Below are 23,781 nucleotides of genomic sequence, written 5' to 3'. Positions count from 1 at the left end.
GTGGTGGAAGCTTCCCCACAGTGCAGTATTGGTTCCTGAAGGAGGTATGGTTTCTGATTAGTCTGGGAGATGACGACAGGAATACTTTGCCTTTGATGCTTAAGTACTTGGTTGTATCAAAGAGCTTAGAGTTTTGATATGAGGTCATACTACCATTCAGTTTGTTTACACTAAATATCTACATGAGCCATTTCTGTGCTTTTCCTTGCTAAAAATGACGGCCAAGCAACAGACTTCCAATATGACATAACAAATGTTAGAAAGGTAGGTCAGATCCTGCATCTGCTACTCAGGAGATAACAGTAAAAGCAGCCACCTCCAACCCCACGTGAATAAAGGAACAGAAGGGGCTTAAATAGATCGGGAAAAGCTTGTAGTGCAAAGCTCTCTTTAGATTTTTTTATGTCCTTCCAAGGTTCTCTTAATCTAAGAATGACTGTCAAGTTGAGACACATGCTTTTTAATCTTGAGAAAGTCTGCGTGCAACAGTTCTTCAATCTTTTGTGATCCCAGTATTGCTCTTCCATGTGCTGTCAACCATTAGTCATTGCCAGAAAACTTTAGTGTATTGTTTGCTTGAAAAGTATTTCAGAACATTTTCCGCTGCATTAGGCTGTGATATCTGCTGAGCTTTTGTTCACTTAGCTTTGATTTTTTTATCTGCAGCTGTTTTTCTGGTTTTCATTGGTGTCTCTTGCCAAACTGGACAAAGAAAACTAAAGTAAAACTCTGCATTTCAGATTTGTAGTTTTGCTCATTCACCCACTCAAACTCCAGCTTTTATGCTCTGTGTTGCGCTGTTGTGCACAGCTTCCCTAAGGTTGCCATAATAAACCATGTAAAGATTATATGGGTGAGGAAATCCTTAAAAGTGACACAGAGCCACTTTATCAGCTCCAGTACCAAGTCTCTACTTTCTTTCCAGGAAAGTGAAATATCATTCATTCCTGGCTGCTGTAATACTCCCTTAGGATATTCTGAGCTGTGCCAGAGATCAGTGTTGACTTCTGCAGTGCTAACAGCAATTATTCATCATTCCTTTTAATACAGGGAATCAGGAGCACCCAACAAGGCTATTAAGCAGCAGGTTTAGAATGAACAAAAGGAGATATTTTTCACACAGCACATAATTACATCGTGGAGCTCATTGCCTCAAGATGCTGTGAAGCCAAAATTATAAATGGGTTAAAAAATGGGCTAGACAAATTTATTATTAAACACAATAATGTGTACACTCTGGCTGAGGACGAGACTTCTTAGGAAAGCTATTGATTTCTAGAAGCTAAAAGGGTGTGCTGGGGAAAGATTCACTCTCTATTTGCTCTATTCTTCATACTTTTTTGTAAACATCTGCTACTAGTTCTGTTGTAGAAAAACTAATCGGTTGTATGGACCTCTGGTTTGCCCCTGTATGGCTGTTAACTCACATAAACAGGAAAAAGAAAAATCAGTACTCCTGTATATACTCAGAAAACAATGTGATATGAAATGGAAATTCTTTCTTTTTTTCCCCCCCATACTGGTAGTCAGTTTTACGGAACTAACATCGCTTCAGTTTATAAAGAACACAAACTGGTCCTTAAATCAGATAGCATCCTCAGAGTTTTCTAGTTCTCTTCTTTTACTAGCTGTTCCCCTGGTCCACTGCCTTACTGGTGTACTGCAGGACTGCTCTGAACTGGGGCTGCAGCTTGATGATGCTGTAAAGGGAAAGAGAAAAAAGAAATTCAGTTGTAAAATATTTATGCTTTTCTATAAAATGCATGTAGTTGCTATGCTAAAGCCTAATTCTTGAGCCTTTATTCTGAGCAGTGCTTTATTCTGCAAAGAATCTTGTTTCCATTAATTAGACCCTTTCAAGTGAGTTGTATTATTTACAGTACATTGAGGCAGTGGAATTAAACTCCTTGTGTGGGTAGTAAGCCGCTTCTCATGTTTTGGAGAGCAAAAGGGGCACCATTATCTGAATTTTGATGTTAAACATGATGTTCTCATGTTTTGGAGAGCAAAAGGGGCACCATTATCTGAATTCTGATGTTAAACAGGTTGAGCTCCCAAACCACACTGAAGTATTTACTTTGGTTTTGCACTGGGAAACACATTTAAAATCTAAGCAAATTTGATGTCTTGCTGCTTTCCTAGTACTTTCTACACATTTCAGTTTTGCCACTGACTTTTTAATTGTCTCTTCTTTTACACCATCAATAGCTTGAATTTTAAGTTTCGATGGTTACATTGTGAATCAAGTCTATAGAAGTGACAGTAGCTAGAACATGCAAAAGTGTTTGAATGCAAGGAAAATCACATAAATTGCTCATGCTTTTTATATGTTTAATTGTAGATCTGGTTTTAGATTGACATATTTTCCCTCCATTTGTCAGTTTTTTGTACAGCATTTGTGTTTATTTTAGTGGTATTTACTAAGCACATATATCTCTGTCACACAAAGAAAGCTAGAAAAGCTATGCTATGTGCAGGATTTAGGGCTTCTTTAAAGTTTAACTGTTTTGTGGATTGCCTTTTGTTTCTTGTTACTGATACTGTGTTTCTTATTTTTTGGTGACATTTTTAAAAAATATTTTATTCCTGCCATTAATTGACACTTGAAAATTGCTGAGGTAGAAGGACAGTCTTGTTGGGAAGCATACATCTTTCATTTTGACACAGCTAGGGGTATGTTTTCTTTTAGCTGAAGTATGCTACAGTGGAATTGCCTTAAATATCTTGTAGGGGATCAGGTTGAATCTTTTCTAAATAATTCTTTTCCAAGGGCCAAGAAACTAATGTAGTTATTAAACTTTTGTCTAGCTGCACATTGACACAGAGGTCTGCTTGTGCTTCATCAGTATTTACACTCACTCTCTGCCAGAGTGCCTGGAAACCTGACTGACAAGTCTTGAAGTCTAATAGTAACATGAATTTTTTTGTGTCATGAAATATTCGGATAGTGCTACCGATACAACTATTTTAGCATGGAGCAGCGATGTTTTGGAGTACTCAAGCTTAACAGTGCAATAAAACTGGGAAAAAATAAACTGAAAAGGTTGGTTTCCTCTCTGTTTTCATGAAGAAAAAGGAAAAAAAGTACTTTATAGAAAGTACTATTTTGATTGTCACTAATACGCACCACATTTTTAAAAGCTGAAATTCATGTGCATAAAGCAGTGAAGTACTCCATTCACCATACAGTTTCTGCCCATGCCCGGAAGAGTTTTAGCATCTTCTAATGAAAACCAGAAAAATTATCTTGATTTATGCCAGAATTCAAGTTTGATCTGGTATCATATCAAGTGTTTGTATTTTAAGCAATATGAAAATTTTGCTTGTCAGCAATTATGACTACAGTGAAGTTATAGAGAATGATGACTTCCAAATTCAGGTACCTAATACAAAAAAAAAACATACTTTTTGGGGGTGTTGTCTCAGATACACTTGTAAATATATTCTTATAGAACTAAGATTTAGGTTGCCTTAGGGCAAGGTAGGGAGCCAGACCTTACCTCTCTCTTCAGCTACCTGAAATGAGGTTGTAACAAGGGTAGCAAGCAACAGGACAAAAGGAAACAGCATCAAATTGATGCCGGGGATATCAGGTTGGCTATTTATTATTCCACCTAATGTCAGGATTGTGACATTTCAGTGCCAGGTCTCTCTTGTCCATCTAGCTTACTCTTCATCATTTTATCTTGTTCCATTTGCAGAATTTGGCTCACAGAGATTATTAATAAATCTAATAAATACGGACTTTACTGGGTAGTCATTTTAAACAGCTAGTAATTGGCTTAATGAGAAACAGATGCATGGAATCTTTGTATTGTCTTCTAAGGGAAATATTTAGAGACTCAAATTTTTTGAAGTTTTGTTTTGTAGAGGGATGCCAAGAATAAAGGCATCTGTTTCTATTCAACAGAGCTGTTATAATGTTGGCTTGCCTCAATTAATCTAGCTTGACTGCAGTGTTCTAATGAAAGGAAATGTAGAATAAAAATTGGGAGCTGCAATGTATATAAATCTTGAAATGTCCATGGATAGCTGATGAATCGATGTGCTTTGTTCAGTTTATGCACAAGATAAAATCAAGAAGCAGATTGCAGAAGCCAGAATTACGCATCAAGTCATTAAACCTCAGTCTTCATTACTGAAGAATTGTTTTGATACTCAGCTAGATCAGAATCTGAACAAAAGAGTAGCTGGGTGACATGTTCAGAAGGGTCTTGCACACCAAGAAGAAATCCACAGAATAATGTCATAGGTGTGATCTAAGTGCAGAACTAAGATTGCTCCTTTTCTGTTCTTAAGGGTCTGAATATAAACAATATTTTGCACTGATTTTCTCTTTGTGACTTACCCTTTATTTCTTTGTTACATTTAATTCTCATAATCCATTTGTGTTAACATAGACTTGGTAACTTATCAGTTAGCTCTCTTTACTTCATAAACGACTCACCTTCATGTCCTCAGGATATTTTCCTTTAGAAAAAAGACTGTTGTGTCAAACAGTGCCACTTCTCTTCCTTTTTTTTTTCATTTTTCTTTTTTCCTGGAATCTGTTTGCTGTGAGTATTATATTTGAGTTGTTAATTTACTAAACTGTGCTGTTACTTGTACACAGCAATTGTAAAACACCACCAAACTAGAGAAGAGACATTCTTATTGCTCATCTGCCCAGTAAGTAACTTGTGATACTCAAATTCCCATCTCCATCGTTATTGCTGGCGATAGATTTTTTCTGTTAGTTAGTTCAGTGCTTATTTCACTTGCAGAGTGTATTTTCTGAATGTAGCTGTGTGAGTGATAAATGAAATGGAAGAGGTATTTGCACTGGGACATTCAGAGATCCCCATTGTGTTGCACATGGTCAGTGCAAGTTCAGAAGACTTTTCAAAGCTCTTTGAAAGTTTCTCTCTTGGGCATCAGGACTATAATAGCTGATTACATGGAAAGAGAACTGGACAATCCAAATGTCCATCAATAAGATCCTGTAAATACATGCTGTAGTGGAACTGTCACATATGTTATTGTCACACAGTATTTTTCTACTGAGAAAATACTAGTACCACATACCTGATGTTAGATGAATGATGCAGATGACTGGTGCTCGTCAAGAAAGAGCATTTAGGGACAGCAAGCCCTTTAGTTCCTCCTTCATGGTTAACTTCCACAGAGTGCTTCCACCACACATTACCCATTAGCTGAGCCTGGGTCATTTGAGTAGCCTCAATTCAGTGTGTATCATATATTTGAATGAACTGTCTGTTTTTAAGCCTGTTTGATGAATTTCTGCAGGGTTAACTCTCTTGGAATGAGAAGGTGCTGTATATGCATTTCAAACATCAAAATAAGGCAATTCAGGTTGGAGAGCTGCTGCTCTTCATTAGTGTTCCCAAGCAGACACTGTTTGTTCTAACGAGTAGTCTTGGGGCTGTATTGAGGGTCTGCTGTCTGTCAGTGTACAGTGAGCAAACTAAAAATAATTAGGTTAACAGTTGACAGCAACACTTGTCATCATTGTCAATCCCATTGCTACCTCTACTATTTTTATGCTGATTATATGCTCTTAAATACTCTGTACAATTCTTTGAGTAGTTTCTCATACAAATGGGAAATCATCTAGGAGCAGCACCATTTTTATGAAGATTTTATCTGCCTCTCCAGTAAGTGTGCAGTTGTCCAAAGGGAAGATGATTGACAGGAAGCAATTACAGAGTGAGAGCCTGCAGAGGGGTGTCTGGGAAAATGGAAACATAACTTTAAAACCCAGAGCCAGGATTTTTGAACAGTGAAGTAGCAGGAGCTCCCCTTGCTGTGGAAGTTTTCAGTGGCTCTGCTGTGACCCATTACTGCTCTCCCCGAAACAAGAAAGTGTAGCAAATGATAAGCTCAGGGATTGGATGCCAGCCAGGAAAACTAGTAAATAGACATGCAGCTTTTAGACAGGAGATCTTTTTCTTTAGAACAAGGAAAATGCTGGCCTAAAAGTCAAGCCCAGAGGAATGACTGATTGACTTTATATATGCTAGCAAACAGAGTATTTGCAAACAAGCAAAGCAGACATCGAGGCACCAGAGCTTCCTGTGAAGATCAGCAAATGTAATGAGCCAGCACAATGAAGTGATATCCATTTTGAAAGGGCACTGCAAGTAGACCTTTATCTGATTTAGCATACCCTACTGCTCTTACTTCCCTTGAAAAGTTCTATCTTAACCAGAGGGACAAACAACAGTGTGCAAAATATTTGTGTTCCATCTGTGCACGCCAGTGTATTCTGGCTTTTATCTTGTAGTTAAATGTGATGTCAGTGTTGCCTTGTAGCAGAATTAAAATCTTATTATGTGAGCTTTGTTTCTCTCTTATCTTCTATTCAAACTATATTAACTGGAGCAGCCGAGATACACTCATGGAAACCCTTGAGGCTCACTTAGTGAGCCAACTCTGAGGGGTGCTTTATCACTTCTGAAAGGTTAGATCAGCTGTGTGTACATTACAACTTGGATGAAGTTAGGGGAGGGGTTTATTCATATTTCAAATTCAAGATTTGTTTGCTTTTGTTTTGTTTTTTCACATGCCGTTTTCTGTTCCTTCAGGGAATTTTATTACATTGAAGGTTTTTCCAAATTGTGTGGTTCTAAATCACTAACAGCTTGTCTTTACAGGGGATTTGAAGATCTTATCAGGTTTTCTGTGCCTGGGTTAGCTGATAATTTAAAGTCAGGCAGTTCTTGTGCATTCTGAAGCAGAATGAGCTCAGAACACTGTCTCAATTACAATGATGTATTAAGATAAAATCAGACAAAAATATTACTGGATTACCTAGAAATGTGTTGGAAGTCACCTTTCTTATCAGTATATGTGTCCACCAGTTCAGTGTTGATCGCCTTTCATAGGAAATAATCTTCAGTAAGCAGAAGTGCACAGGTATTAAATAGTCTCTTTTCAAATAATACAGTTGCTCAAAGAATAATGTCACAGGCTTACAACATCAGTCAAGTCATGGAAAAGAAGTATTTTCCCATGGAAAGTATTTCCCACTTCAGAAAAGTTTCCTTAAGCCTTGTTCTGTTCATTACATAGCATATCTAGGCAATAAGTGAAATAGCTCTCATCAATGACTATGTAAAACATGAGTGAACAGAAAATTTTAATGACTGCAACACCAAGGTTACTATTTCAGTCAAATACGGACTTTTTCTTCTAGTGACTAAATTTTTTTGTATTTTCTTCTTCTCCTCTCCTTCTTTCTGTCTCACTCAGAATTTTTACTTTTAATCCCTTTTTTCTTGCTTTTGTTTTCTTTTTTGTTATATTTTAAACCAATTGAAAACTCCTCTCTTTACTATAGGAAGAACAAATCTGAAGTCCTTGCCTTCTTTCTTCACAGCACATTGTATCTTTATGCTCTACTTTAATAATATTTCATTAGCTCTTTGAAACCATTCCCTGGGGCAAGTTTTTATTATTTGTACAGTAAATCAAATATCAAAGTCCTAATCTGTAGAAGGAAAAAAGGGCTAGACTCAGAAAAATATTTACATCTTTTATTAGCTTTTTGAATTAAAATTTAAAATGCACAAGAAGATTCCAAATAATGTTCTCAAAGCTCTAAGGAACCTAAAACCAGTTTTTAGAAACCATCTGCCTGCTAACATTCTGACTACATTAAAGAAAGTCTAGGAATGATGTACCTCTAAGTAGCATTGTGAAAGGAATGTTTTGCTTGGCAGAAAGGGACTTGACAAAGAATTTCCTGAATAAATTGGAAATTAAAAACAAGAGGTGAAAAATCTAGTTAAAATGGTACATTGGAGACCTGCATTAGCTGAGATTCAATGTCTCTGCCTTCATACAACATTTTAAGACACCTCTCTGTTTTGGCCTCATTCAAACCATGTCATAGTGACCAGAGTAAGTATCTTCTTCCTGTCCAAGTCCTTTGGGGTATTTGCATGTTGCCCTTCCAAAGATAGTATAAAGAAGTCAATTTGGAATTTACCATATCTACACAGTCAGTGGACTGTATGTGACCTGGAGTCCTGCCCCTTTTCTGTAAATCACAGAATCCCAGAATGGTTTAGGTTGGAAGGAACATAAAAAATCATCTCATTCCTCCCCTCCTGCCATGGACAGGGACATCTCTCTCTGCTTGCTCAGAGCCCCATCCTACCTGCCCTTGAACCCTTCAAGGGATGGGGCATCCCCAGCCTCCCTGTTCCGGTGCCTCACCATCCTTGTAGTGAAGAAATGCCTGTGGGTAGGATTTCTCATTAAGAAATAAAGGACTCTGCAACATTTTTTACTCATGTGTGTACAACTAACATGTAATTACATCCTTTGGAGCGACATAGGGAGGAACCAAGGAGATGATACAGTTAATGAATAATGATGCACATAGTTTTGTTCACAAAAGGCTGCATCGTGCCTGTGTGGTGATCAATGTCTTTCTCTGGTTTCCTATCAAAGCACAGAACTGGTTGGTATTCAGAGCAGCTTGTGTTCATTCACTTTATGTTTACAGACATTACAGTCATGAGTGTTGCTCAAGTTTGCACTCTTAATTACATGCTGTGTGAAGAAAAAAAAAAGGGGAGGAATGGGGAGATAAGAAAACCCCACATGCTGTACATGAAAAGTATTCATTAAATCCTCCAAAAGCAGGAAATTCATTTTCATAAGAGGAAATAAGCACAGCTTGAGACCAACTTCATTTTCTTTTACACGCAAGTTGAAAATAATATATCCTGCACATTAGTTACAGTACAAGTGTGCATATTCTACCCAGAAGATCCTTTCTATAAAAAAGGATCATGAAATCCTATCAACATACTATATTTTTCTACTGGAGATAAATCAGGAAGATTAATGAGGTTAAGTTATTGCTGTCTAGTATGCCAGGGAATAAGTTTCTAAATTAGAATTTTAATTTTATGTTCTGTTGCAGTCCTCTTACTACTTCACCATATTTCTAAAATCTTTCCTTATATGGTAGTCTTAGAGAATTTTAAAGAAATTAAAGTAATGGACTTTTTAAAACTGAAGTAGGTAAAATGGAAATGGCTCTGAAAGCCTATCAAAACTAGGCTATCTGTCAAATCTTTAGACTGCTCTGCAGAATCTCTAAAGATTTCTATTCCTGCTGTTGAATATTACAGGTGAGTTTCAGGTATTACCTTCAGTGTTAGATAGCAAGAAAAGAAGTTACACCAACAGATCTCATAAATAGGTTGGGTTAAAAATATATGGAAAATAATTCCTCGTTAGTTATTACAGAACTACTCTATGACAGTCTTTTTTGCAGCCTTGTCATGGTTTAAGATCAAATGGCAATTGATCTTAAATGTATTAAGATTAATTGATCTTAAATGTATTAATTGGTCCAAACGTATTAATCCATCAAAATACTTCAGTCACCAGTATGTGCAGTTTCACATATCATACAACTTCCATTCCACGGGAGAGGACATTTTCCAGGAAAGAATTTGTGTGGCTCTGTGTAGTGGTTCCAGCCATGCCATGTGCTCTCCTACAGTCTCTCAGGTCACCTCATCTTCTGGGTCCTTTCTCCAAGCAACTCTAGACACTGTCAAATATAGGACTGGGTAGGAAAAAACAACTTACTCTTGATTATTTTGTTCAAATGCTATTAGCACCTAAAAAACAGCCTTCAGCATGCCTGGTATTCACAACCTGCTATTTCTGAAGGTGTGCAGCACCTTCATAATTTTCACAGTGACTGACAACTCACTTTCACTTAGGTTACTTCCCTGTTCTAGTGAGCTAGTGAGCTACTCTCTTGTCCTGTAGTGTTAACTGAATTTCATGTATATTTCCCAATGCTATTGTCAACTAGAGCTAGCTCATGATGTGGTGCAGTACCTATGTCATTCATAGTGCTATACTGAAGCAGTTTAATAATTTTAGTATGTTTTCCTTGTGCTGCTATAGGTTGACTACACTGCCCAGTTGTCCAGGGAGTAGCAAAGCCTATGACTTTAAAAATACATATTAGGAAACGCACTAACTGAAAGCACTGCCTCTGAAAAATGAGCACACCAATGCAATCACAGAATTAGTACCAGACTTGGTCTTACCCTGTGTGGTTTTAGTCCTTGTTCTGAAATCTGAGTGTTAAGGCATGCTGCAGTTAGTGGAGGAGGTAATAGTTCCCCTTCCATTTCAACATCTAATGTAGGAAGTGAGTATGATGTTTAGTGTCTCAAAAGACCAGAAGGACTTTAGCTTTTCTATTCTTCTCATGTGTAATGCAAACTAACCTAAATTCACCTGAGAAAGAAAAGACTGTTTCCTACCTCTGGCTATGCAAACCCTTGAGTGGATATTTCTGGGCTTTTTTTACATCAGTTCAAGGAGGAACAACCACTTAAAGGAGCATTGGGAACAATATCAGTCAGACCATTAACTCTGTATCTGCTTTAAAACTGATCTGCATCTTATATCTCACACACAGAAAACCTTATGTAAACTGTCAGCCTAATTTTTCCAGAAAGATCTGAACACAACAAGGGGGTTTTAGCAATAACATCAATATATTCTATTTGCAACAGTCTTTATTGGGTTTTGGGTTTTTTTTCCTCTGTGGTCAGACTTGGACTACAGTAACACACCAGTGAGTGCTTTATTGATGCTGAAGGCAGTTTACATTGATTAAATAGATTTTCACATTGGCTTTTGCAACAGACACTTTTCAAGGGCAGGCACAGTAAAATGTTTTTTTTTAATTCCATTATTTGAAAACTGGACATAATTCTCAGTGATTGAAGCTGACAGAGAAGGAAAAGCTGATGGTGAATATATTCTCTAGTGGCAGGCTGTCATCCACAGATGCTCTCAGTGACCAAAGCAGTGACTGAAGTACAAAGAGCTGCTTGCATACTGTGGGTTGCCATCAGTGAAATAATTTACCACTGCTCACAAACACTTGGGGAGATCTATTACCTACAGGTGATGCATCTTCAATGATGAAAGCTTCCCTCAAAGTGACTAGCAGATTTCTTTTAATGTAACTTTCAGTGACCCTTTTTAATTCCTTAACAGTTTAAATACTGAGTTATCAACAGATAGGATGTGATTATTTCAATTTTCTGTTAAAAAAAACCAAACAGTTAATGTTGTTAAGTCACAAGAACACCCTCACATGCCAGATATTTAGCAGATTCTGAATACTGAAAATCCAGTGAATTGACAGATTTACTGCACTCAAAATTCTTGCAGTGTTTATTAAATGAGCTTGAAGATCCTTGTCCTCCAAACATTTATGGACTTGCATAAATGTGTATTTACTAGAGTTTGTAAATACAAAGAAGAGTCTAATGTGACCCTAGGATCTTAACTTAGACTTTAACAGATGCATTTTTTCCCCATCTGTAATCTCCACATATAAAATGGACACAGCATTAGTGTTAAACTAGTAATGAGTCTTCACTATCAAATTCAGGACATTTTAAGCATCTAATTTGTCTGCAACTCAAAGGGCTATAGTAGAAATATGAGTTGCTTCTCTGGCTAATCTGAGTTTAGACAAGGACTTCTATTAGAATGTTAGTTGTCTAGCTAGTTGTGTAGTCTGGCTTGAAGTAGACAGTGTGCAAAACTCTCCGCATGTAACTTAAAAGTAAATCCCGGGGTATTTATAACTGGATAGGTCAAATTACCAGTGTTGATAAAATACATCCTAATCCAGTTGTTTAGAAATAGCAATGGAAAATGAACATTACTAGAAGACACTCAAGAGTCAGTAGAGAAAATCAGATACCATAAAGACCAATACATTTAAAAACAAATCCACAGGTCAAACTGAAGACAGTTACACAGTGCAAGAGCATTTCTTTGTACCTACAAATAATGTTCTTGCTTATTAAGTAGGCAGACATTTATGATGTCCTTAACTTCTCATTTCTTTGCTTGTAAGAGCTTGCATTTTGTAAATGACATTGTAAGAGACTACACTGTTGTCACCTAGCAACTATGAAGTATTCTTTGGAAAAGTTGCTGCTTGGATTTTAACTAATAAAAAATAGTAATTCCATACTTACATGTGTAGATGTTAAAGCACTTACAAAGATGTATTTTTTTTAAGTATCCTTATCTGAAAGCATGAAATTTAGGACAAGAAAGTGTGTTAGCAAAGATGATAATCAACAGAGATAATTTTTTTTTTCTGAAGATCTCACCCTGTTCTCCACATTCCAGCCTCTTCAAACTTTTATATAGGTACTTTTATATAGGTACTTTCCATTTTTTTTTTGCCTTACGAATTTTAAATTAGGAAAGGGAATAATCTAAAGAAATATGTATTTGCAATGGTTATTTCCCCCTCTCATTTGAGATCTTGCAGTTATTTTCTAGTCTGAGGGTCACAGTGAATAAGCCCTTGGCAAATATTTAATTTTTAATGGAAACCACTACAGTATTGAGTTAAAACACACAAAAGTATTATATTCATCCTAAGATGATCCTCCTGCTGCATCACTGACCAGTTTTCATGTTGCACATAAAGCAGTTCTGTGTAATTAATTTTTCTTCAGAAAGTGTTTTATCCTAATTACTGTAATATTTTCTACTAAAAGAGCAGCAGTTGACCTGCATACTGAAATGTCTGCTGTAACAACAGCTGGCTTGGAGAGCATTTAAGTTTTCAAGAAGATCACAGAGGCTGGGTAGCCAGGGTTCTGTGTGATTTTGAGTTGGAAGAAATACTTATTTTAAATTATTTGAGAAATGTCCTATACTCATTTTTGGTTCTCAGTTGTCCTTTCCAAGCATTTGGTGGAGTGAAGCTGTTTGGGGGCCATATTTCTTCCTAACAGTCCACAATTTTAAGAAACTTCTAGGGTTGAATTAGAATGAATAGCCACAAAGATAATGTGTGGGCTGCTGTGCAGCAGCATCCCTGGAGAGTGATATGTCAGGAAAGAGATTTTTAAAAATTCCTGTAATGAAATGTGTATTTCTCACAAGTAAGGAAAGATCTTGACAGATCATCTGTTATGAAATATCTGCTCTGTTCTTTACTTGTGGGACAAATGAGACTTCTCCTTATAATACATTGTGGATTATCATTCTGTTGTAGTTTGTGTAATGGCAGCACACGGGGAATTTAGGAAATGACACTCCAGCTGTCTTTTACAATAACTAGGATTTTTTATGCTTTTGCACTGTATTGCCTCTTCCTTCAAATTATATTTGCTGTACTCTCCTCACTGTAATACCAGTGTGCATCCCAAAATGAATTAAAAAGAAAAATGGATATGCATAAATTATGTCTTATTTTCCCTGTGATATGTTTTATTTCATTCACTAATTTATTGATAACTCAAAGAAAAATAAATACCTGAAGTTCTTTTTCTATAATACATTTTAAATAAAGAAAGTGAAGTCAGTAAGCAGTAGCTGGAAATATAAATCTGTTTCCTGGTCTGTGCTGCTGTGTTGAGGTTTGGTATATATCTGTTTAAGAGAACAGAATTACCTATGTTGCAGATAAATTTTTAGGAGATGGTTTATCTGTAAGGCTCATTAAAGTTATCATTGTTTTCAGAAGTTCCAAACACTTGGGAGAAATAGAACTTGTACATTGCAGATAAGATGCAGACAAGTTTCCAAAAGCAGTACATTGCCCATTGTATTTCTTCCCTGAATTCAGAACCATCTAAATCTTTCCCAATTGCCTCCAGAGATGTACTTTATTTGATTGGTTTAAAGCAATTTTGTAAAAGTTCATTAGTGGGACAGAGAGAAACAAGATGTCCCTTGGAGAATATTTGGGTCTTCCATATTTCAAGGTGTAGGCTCAGAAGCTGTGTCAGCAGGACTCCTTCTCTGTAATAGCACATGTAATGCATACTGAATTAAACCCAACACCACTTGCAGGGTAGTGTCTTATGGATCAGTTCTGTGCATTAATCTCTAGGAGAAGAATTGTGAGATAACTACAATTTTCAGTAGTCTACTTAGCTGTCTGAAATGCAAAATCCACACCAAATTGTAGATCAGATGAATTGTTAGTTTGTTGTGCCTTTGGAGCTTTGCTGCTGACCATTTCCATCTCTACTTTGCCTTTAACTATGTTGAATTGTTCATCACCCAGCATTGTCTGAGAGTGTGAACATTGCAAGAAATTGAGACATAAATCTTTGCCCATGGAGAGTCATTCCTTATGCAGTTTGGTTGGACTTACTAGAAAGGTAGTTTCCATCCAGCCTGAGTTGAAAGTGCTCTGGAGTGGGAGGGCCTGCTTGCTTTAGATGCCATCAGCAAATCTATAATCAGATAACGATTGACGCCTTTCTGGCAAAGAGCCCCAAAGCTCTAAATCATCTCAGGATTCACAGGGTTGCACTTCTCTATCCTGGTAGCAATCAGTGTTTCTCAGAGCTGTACCCAATGATGGTATGTTATGATTAAGGAGAAATTTATTTGTACTAGTGGGTTTTTTCTTGAGTTACTGTTCATAAACATTTTATCAGTAGTCCATGTGTTTCCAGGAACCTCTAGATCATAATTTGGAAACCAGCACTCTAACAAACTTGTGAAAAGAATATCCATTTTAGACGCTAAATGCCCATGTATTCTATTGACTTCGGCAAGAGATCAAGGGTTTGGTTTGACTTTTATGCTCTTTGCTATTGAAAATCATTGTGATTTGCAAAACAACGTTTTTTTTTTTAAATTTGAGAGCAAAATACAGTAATAGTAGATGATTTTATGGGCATTATCTGTTTAAAACCACTCAGAATGTGTTGAGATCTTGTGAGAGATACAAACTTCTCAATGTTTTCTCTATTTAGTGTGGTACAAAAGCTTTAATCTACTGATCATTCTAGTAAAAAGATAAGATACATGAGTTAAGACTGGCCATGATCATTATACAATTCCAGTAGGTGACTCTGCAGCTAAGTATCTTTCTACAAGGTTAATATTTCAATATGAAATTTTAAAATGTGTTTGCATCATACGACTTCTTAGATACAATGCATAAATTAAGAGATTGCGCAAATGCTCTTTTACACTACACAGAGTGTAAAAGCACGGGATATATAAGCCATAACAATTTGCTTGCTGCCCTTTTGGCAGCTTCTGCCTTTTGTTAATGTGAAAACAAACTTTTAGCACCTTCAACTTTCTTATTTACATGAAATTTATTAGCTAAAGGACAGCAGTTTAGTGAATATGAGATTGTTTCTTTCACAAACTCACATTGATTTTATTCTCTGAGAAAATAATCATTGTGGTGATATCGTAAATTGTGCTTAAGAGAAAAAAAAGACACGTGTGCTCATTGAATCCATGTTTTTTTAAATGCCTGTGTATGTTTTGATCCATGAGGTCATCTGCCAAAAAAATAATTGAAACTTGGGGTACGTCAAAAATAAAGCATACCAGTACAGTCTGTAATTTCTACGCTCAAATACTGGAGCAGCTCCAACACTAATGATGAAGCTCCTTCAGCTCCATGTGTGTGTATGAGACCTGTACAGGGAATCTGGATAGCACAAGTGAAGGACTCTCTGTGTTGCAAGAATGCAGGTTTGGAAAGGTTTAATAGTGCTTCACTTGCAAATAATTCTTGCTATTACACAGATAATCTCATGTAAAATTTTAAGTAACATCTGGAGCTATGCATAAATACCATTTAAACAGGAGACTCATATTTTTGCTCAATAAATGAATCAGTAAAATGACACTTTAACAACTATACCCACAAGTACTGTTTGCCTTTTTCTTTCATTTAGCCGTCAGGTAACTGTTACTCCATGCTTTTCTAAATGTCACTTTCTTTCCTTTTTTTAGAGTTTCTTTGAAGGACAGTCTGCACCATGGGATTCAGCTAAGAAGGATGAGAACAGAATGAAAAATAGATATGGGAATATCATTGCATGTGAGTGTTGACAACATAATTGTGCACTTTGTTAACATCCCTTCAGATCTGGGTAAGAATGACCACCAGCCTGGTGCTCACATCAGGCTTATATTCCTTTTCCCTAATTAATAAGATAAAAAATAGTGGAAATGTTACTTTTTCCTTGAGAAGACTGTCAGATTTAATGTGTTTTCTCAATTGCCCTGGTGGTCTTTAAGGAGGGATCATTTAATGATACTGCTGAGTTCAAAAATCATATAGGACCCCAGGTACCTGGGACAGCAGGAAAGAATAAGCCATGCTGATTGTCTGAGCATTTGGACAGCCTGTGGAAGAGTATGTAGTGCATATTTGCACTAACTTCAGCACCTATCCTAGGTGCTTGTCCAGACACACATCTGCCTGTGAACCACATGGACTTGATGCTTCTAGAGAAAGGGCTCTGAAATAGAGCCCATCTGAATCACCACTGCAGGAGGTGCTCTCTGCAGTGCATGTCTGGAGAGAACAGCTCCCAGTTTAGTGACCTACAGTAGGTGATATGAATAGGGCCCAGCTGAGCTGAGACTGTCTGCAGAGAAAACAGCTCTTTAGCTTGCTGCAGAATGGGAACCCACAGGAAATGCACATGGAGGCAGAGGCAAATTAAGCAAGAGATGATCCGCCACATGGTTTTGAGTGGATGTGATAGTATAGCTGTGTATTTCAGATGTGCAATGTGCACTGTGCTATGTACTGAAAAAGGAAATTAAATCTTCTAAGAGAAATGTGATTATCATGATAGGCTGGCACATATGCCAAAGCAGAAAAGTTAGCTAGATACGGTTTTGTTTGTTTCCCTCCAAGGAATATTTAATGCGTAACAAACTTGTTATTTTGTGAAGATGTGGAAATACATTATATGAGTAAAAGCTAATCATTTGAGTAAAAATATCAAAGGCAAAAATAAGAAATACAGAACAGTTTTATGCTTATCTTTGCTTTGTGAATTTTTTTCCAATAGGTCCAAGCCTATTACAATAGATCTTCTCTTGTAGTCTCTTGTAGGTTTAGTGTGTCACTCCCCTCTTCTAATGTCATGTTAGACATTGTCTTACACTTTGACACCCTTTGGTTAAAGAAAACTAGAAAACTGACAGTGCTTTATGTCTAAGGTAGTCAAGTGATGAATAGCCAAGGGAGAACACATAAAAGATATTAGATACACAAATCAATGACAATTACAAGTGATACTAAAGGTTTTCTAAGAAGCCAAATATAACTCAGGACATTTAGATCTCTATTTACTTAAAATGTCCTCAGTATTTAGCAGAGGGAGAGAGTTGGATGGAGTTTTTATCAATAACACTCCCTGTTTATGTGGCTGTGAAAATGGAGACAGCTCAAGTGAAAATTAAGGTCTGCTAGAGTTAAAGGCAGTATCTTAAAAGAAAAGCTGACACTGCACATGTTTTGTCGTTCAATTTGTCATTTGTTGTTGCTAAACATGTACGCAAATGGAATGGTTAACTTTTTAATTATTTTATGTGATATTCTCCTGGATAAAGGATTGCATTTCTCAGAGTCTGAGGATACAATTTGAATGGCGTACTTTTGAAAATTTTCCCCAGATAATTATATAAATTATATGCTTTAGCTTAAAAGCATTTTAATAAATTGCCCTTTTATGCAATGTTCAAACGCTTAAAAATACAGTGGTTTGGATGCCACTGACTGGGTATATGGGTACATGATTATAATGAAATGTATATTTTTTCTTCAAAGTGTTTTTTTTTCTATCCATTTATCCTCTGTTTTAATTTTTCCCGTGATACTAATGTTATATTATTGCTTATCCTCATTGTTGTTCTCAGAGGGAACTAAAACAATAGCACCAAGGATCCAGCATTGCAGGAGCTTGTCAAAATTGTAACATGCTTTATGTGACCCAAGTGATGTGCATTTAATTGGCTACAAGCATGCCCTACCCTCTGTATGACAGTGGCTACAAAACGTTGAATCACGATCACAGTCCAGTCACCCACAGAAAACATGTTCTTTCTTTACTGAACAAAACACCTTTGTGTTTTCTCATTAAAAACCAAGCCAAAATGAACCTGCTAAAGGAATACTAAAAACCAAGCCAAACATGAACCTGCTAAAGGAATCTTTCATCACCTAAGAAAAATTATGTTTCTGCTGTAACTGGGTGGGGTTAGGCTTGGATTTTGGTAAAATTTATTTGGTTTTTTCCTCAAGAGAGATCTTGAGGGAATGGAAAGGGTTCTGTATTTATTTTTACCTAACTCAATATTGACTAAATAAGAAGAGAGTATTGATCACAGCTTTTAAAAGCAGCTAAAGATTTTTAGGTAAGACATTTATAAAAGGTTTGATTTGCAGAGAATTGGGAATGCACATCCCAAGAAAGCATCATTGGCTAGGCATGCTAATCAACCAGGTGCTCAAGGGGCTTGTTAGAGATCACAGTCTGCAGGCTGGCATACACATGTTGTAGGTAACATGAGGCGTGAGAGAATTAAATGCTTATATTCATTATCTATTACCATGTTCTACAAAGACAAATTTGTTCTAAGATAAATAATTTTAAAAGCTGAAGTGATCAGTGGAAAGTTAAATTAGATCTCCTAATGGAAGGGTATCAAAATAACAATGAGAAGAGAAAGAGTGTTTAAAAGCTGCATAAATTGTCAAGAGCAGCTGAAGTATAAAGGGGAAAAATACCTTAAAAATACAGTTAACCTAGAGATATTTAAGAATTAACACATGTTGAAGAACATGGCTTGTCTACCTCTTAGTTTTAAATCTGCTTGATATAAGCACAGCCCAGACACAGTAACATTTCTTTGTGTTGACATAAGGATTTTTTTTTATTTAACAAGTGTTCTCATGCAGTAAGGAGTTAACTTGAGCTCTCAAAGCAATAAAAAAGGGAGTAACTCCATTTTCACTGCAAATAAATGGGTATTGGACAGTCCATTACCTCCAGAATTCCCAGAAACTTAGTTGAGAATGCAGTACTAAAATAGATTCACATGAGAAGAAAAAGGGGAAAGAGATGATATGAAGATATAGGTATGAAGTAACTTCTTTATTTTGCTTAATCCAAAGCAAGAATTATTGCAGGGAAAGTAACAAAACAATGGAAATTTAAATAAAAGATACTGCATATTATTCAATTGTATGAATCAGTCAAATAACAGGAAGTTACATTTTTAAGATGTTTCTTAGAGGGAAATCTAAGCTTGTTTTGTCGAATATGGAACTCCTTTCTAGGCAAGTGATGAAATAGGGGTTTCAGTTGCATGTGATGCCATTTCAGGTGACCTGGGACATCTGTGCAAGGCCAACAAATGTGGAACGGTACATGTGAGAGATACATTATTCCATAGTGGCAGATGAAAGCTACACAGTATACCCTGATATTAAGTGCCTGTATAAAGTGCCATGTTCTGGGTTTTTGCTTAGACCACCCTACCCTACCGTCTGTAATTTAAGGAATGTAAAAGTGTAGATCTTTACTAGCCTGAGTTGTCCTGGTGACAATGCCTGTAAGGCAATGATGCAGGAAATCATGAAAATATCAATGAAGATATACCATGAGTCCAAGCAAGCTTGACTTCTGAGTCTGCTGACTTTAGCAGAAGTTGGAGGTCCCAAAATTGTAAAAGCAGAAGCCATGGCTGGAGCTTAGAAGGTTTCCTAGTATCTTTCTTAAGTAAGATGGATTTTTAGGATTAAGGATCTGTGAGCCAAACCTCTGTTCTGAAGAAACTGATAAATAGCTTAATTAAGCATAGAATAGCAAAGCACTTGGATAAGCATAGCTTGGTAGAGTCAGAAAAGCCAGGGTTATGTAATGGAAAGTCGTAGCTCTATAAATTTTCATTATTGGAAAAGTGAGTAAAGAGGCTGAAAAGGCTGACCTGATTAATGTAATATTCAAATATTTCCAGCATGTTTGAAAACCTCATTCTTGAAGACTGTTGAGTGAAATAATACCAAGAAAATAGCAACATAAGACCTGTATGGAACCTGGAGATGGAATGTTAATTCATTCTGATTTGCTGTGTTTGGGGGTTGTAGCATGCCCTTTCTCTCTCCCAAGTGAATCCCGGGGAAATAAATGAGTCTCTGAGGTCTCTATTTCCTAAGACTTGGAGCATAAGAGGAAGAGGTAAAGAATTTAACTTGACCAGTTTCCCTCTTGACTTGTAATTCTGAAACAACCTTCTTTTAAGAAGCACTTGCCCTGTTCTTCCTTCACTATAATGTGGCCAAAATTATGCTATTTATAATGAAGTTGGGTTTTTAAGCCACTTCATGTTCTTTCATTTATTTGTTATCTTTTAGGAATTTTAAAGCTTCAGAAATAGCTGTTCAGAACACAGGTGACAAGTTTTAGATGTTTTAATGATTATTTACATTTACAACAAAGTAATGACCATCATGGAGGTCTATCATCAGCTGCAAGTAATAATAGCTCAGCAGGCAGGCAGCAAAACAATAATACACAGGTATCTAATTAGCAAGATAAACAAAGCAGCAATAAAGTGGCTGCTTACCATCTCTCCACCTTGAGATCCTACTCTCAAATTGTTTTATCTACAACTTGTGCAGCATTCTGAAAAAGCCATTGTATTTGGTCGCTTTTGAACTAAGAGGGTCAAGAAAAGCTTACAAAGTCTCCAAAAGGGGGACCTGCCAGGCTACAGACATTCTTGTGCATGGTGGGAACTAGCCTCTAACAGTGTTGATATATCATAGAGAAGATAAGGAAGCTGTCATGAAATTAATTCATGCTATGATGTTTCAGATTGGAATTTAGAAAATAAAGTTGGAAGTGTTTTCACAGTCCTGGATAGATACAGATGACCACAGTGAAGCAAAATTCAGTGACAAAGCCATTGTCCTATTGCTTGGGTTTTGGCCATTACTTTGTTTTGCTTTCTCTCTTACTGAAAAGATAATGAGTTTCCTTCAAAAACTGTTGAGGTAGCATTATGTCTTGAATTACTTCAGCTCCTTCTGAGTACTGGCAGAAGCATTTCCAAATGAATAAACTTCTGACAACTTAATGTTATTTTATTGACAAAAGCAGGGAGGGGGTTTGTCAAGGCAAAAATCATAATTGTAATGGGTTTCACATTATAAGGTTTAAGAAATTCATAATGAGAGCCAGAGGGGATTTGGAAAGCCTGTGAATGACTGAAATGAGAATTAAATGTAGGTACAGTTTTCATGTCCAACAAAATAAGCATGAACTTGCAATTGCTAAGGTTTTAGTTTGACTCTAAAGGACTATTTTGATTAGGCCTATGTTACTGAATATGTCTTTAATTACCTTTTTTTCCTCTCCATTGTTCCCTTTTCAGATGATCATTCTCGAGTGAGATTGCAGCCTATTGAAGGAGAAACAAGTTCTGATTACATCAATGGGAATTATATCGATGTGCGTATCCTGATGTAGTCAACAAGCTTAATGTTGTGTTCAGTCAAAGAGGGAACTCTTATTATTCTCACATAATTCACAATTTGTAATAGATACCACAGCTAATAACAGCTGCTAACATTGTTTAGCACTGGAGAGTGCTATCTTTGGAAGCTAGGTGTGCCCTAAAGGGGAAAAAAAGCCTCAAAGGTTTGTCCATCAGTAAATTAAACTAATCATTTCCTCCAACTGCCACTAGACTGAAACCTTGCCAGCAACACTGTATGGCTACTTTGCCTGCTGGTGCTTATATGGGCTAGCAAAATGTTATTTTCACTTTCTGTCAACAGCTTGGCATCATTCCACATTTAAAAGAAAGCTGTTTGCATATTAATGTGACAAAACTCTGTAATGCCTAATGCAGAGATTTGCAGTCTCTTGTCATCTCTGCACTTTTAAGTCGCCTTCAAAGTATATTCTGCAGCTGTTAACCAGTATTTCTAATGCAAGCAAGACATTTCATTAAATATGTAGGCTGTTTAATTATTGAAAGTGGCTTCTTTGTTCATTCTGCATCATGTTAACTTAATGTTTTACATTAGAATAAATTCTTTAAGAGACAAGGTGTTTTTGGTTGAAAGAATGAGCTCAAAAGTAGAATCGAAAATCGTTAGAAAGCCAATATTATTTATCTAAAGCCAGAAGTCTATGGATAGCAAAGTTAGTAATTTTACTGTTTACATGGTGTGCTAGGTGTTAGGCTAAGTAAAACAAGTGCTGTTTCATGGGAAACTGTGCCTGCTAGAGATTTCTTGTTCAGCAGTTGCATCTTTGAAAAGTGGTGTCAGATTTTGTAGTTCAAATTTAATTACTAGTATGAAACAGGAATGTAACAGATTTTTTTTCTCGGAATGTGGAGGAACTAGAATATACAAGAAAAGTAGGTACTTCAGTTGTAACAATATGAAGTCTGAGGGAACTTTCTGAAGATATCTCTTGTAACTGATGTTTATAAGCACATTCAAGAATCATTAAATGAAGCTCAGATTTCTTCTCAGTCCCTTGCTGTTTGAAAGAATAGCAGTCACCAAGCAGTGAAGGCACATATGGAAATATATTTAGTTAGACGCCACACTAATCTCTGAAGGGAGTAATTTGTCATGAAAGGAAAGAGTGAGCTCACACAGGGGACTTAGATTTGAATTCACTTTCACATTTTCTCCAACATTCAGGATTGTTCTCATTTTAGGCTAGTAGTATGTTCTTGTGTCAGATTTGGATCTTACGCTAAAATATGAGATGTGAGAAACAAAGATTTAGATCATAAAGTCTCATATAAAATGCTGATAGATATCTGCCTAGAAACCTTTTTTTTTCCCTTGCTTATGGAGTACAAAAGGATGGACAGAATGTGGCCCTAGAAGAAACAATGCCTGAGAATCAAAAAAGTCTTTTCCTCGTCGTCAGAAGATGGCTTCATTGCAAAGCTTGGAGGACTGCAGGCATCCTCCAAAGACAGCTCTGCCACAAAACACAGCATGTTTGTTTATAAATTTGCTAGTCAGGTTTCTGTGGGAAACACTGGTTTTTCTACTACAGAAGCAGCTTTAATTTTGCTCTTGCATGCAGTTATTACTAGAGTTGTCGTGCTGTCAGTATAACATGTTAATAAGGGAATGGCACCATCATAGACACTCTGGTTATGATGTATTTCTTGCCATGCTTTTTTTCACTGGGAAATTGAAATGTTTGATCCCAAGCACTAAGTATTAGGTAACACATAGCAGGAAGAAAAACACTCTGTAGCTCTCTGAACACTTCTCAGTTCACAGACTTCCAAATTTTGCTTCAATGTCATGTAAAGAAATAAATTCTGTAATTCATGTTATTCTTTCTGTAATATTCAAAGTATCTTCCTTGATTCTTTCCCACCTTGTATCACTGCATTTCCCCTTCCTCTTTCACAAAGAAATTGCAATGCTATGCGTGCTACAGCCTTAAGTTCTTCCTGCTGATGACTGACAATGCATCATAACCATTATTCAAATATTAACACTCGTACAACTGAATTGGTCAGCATACTGGTGCATGATCTAAATATTTGGTGACACTCCCATCACATCAGAAATTCAAATACTATAAAAAATGTTATCATTACATTTTGGCAACCTGTTCCATGTTACAAAGAATGCACCGCGTATTGGTCTTTATTGCTTGACCAACTTATGATTAAGTTGCTCTTGTCATCAGAGTTGTATTATGTTCTTCTTGAAAAAGTATGTTCATACCAAATGATTAAATCAAAGAACTTATCTTCTTTTTTACTATTGAGAAATAAAACATAAACAAATCACCATGGGCCGAAGAGTGAACACCATGTCCTCCTGTCTTCCCCAGGCTGAATGCAAATCTCACGTTTCTAAACTGTTAAAAAAGGGATAGGCTTTGCAGTCAACAGCAATAGCTGAAGGTATAT

The 23,781-nt window shown here is 36.5% G+C and overlaps 1 protein-coding gene across 1 annotated transcript in view; it reads left to right on the top strand.

The window, feature by feature from the left end:
* The window catches only part of PTPRM (protein tyrosine phosphatase receptor type M), a 434,879-nt gene that overhangs the window by 359,533 nt on the left and 51,565 nt on the right, over positions 1–23,781 (top strand). Inside the window, exons 22-23 of the mRNA XM_062500964.1 lie at positions 15,805–15,892; positions 21,250–21,326. Of these exons, the coding sequence (XP_062356948.1) occupies positions 15,805–15,892; positions 21,250–21,326 (165 nt within the window). The remainder of the gene's footprint in view (positions 1–15,804; positions 15,893–21,249; positions 21,327–23,781) is intronic.

The sequence above is a fragment of the Cinclus cinclus genome, chromosome 1, assembly GCF_963662255.1.
Source record: "Cinclus cinclus chromosome 1, bCinCin1.1, whole genome shotgun sequence".
Classification (NCBI taxonomy): Eukaryota; Metazoa; Chordata; class Aves; order Passeriformes; family Cinclidae; genus Cinclus; species Cinclus cinclus.
Note: the sequence above shows the minus strand (reverse complement) of the source record. Positions and strands in the feature narration are given on the sequence as shown.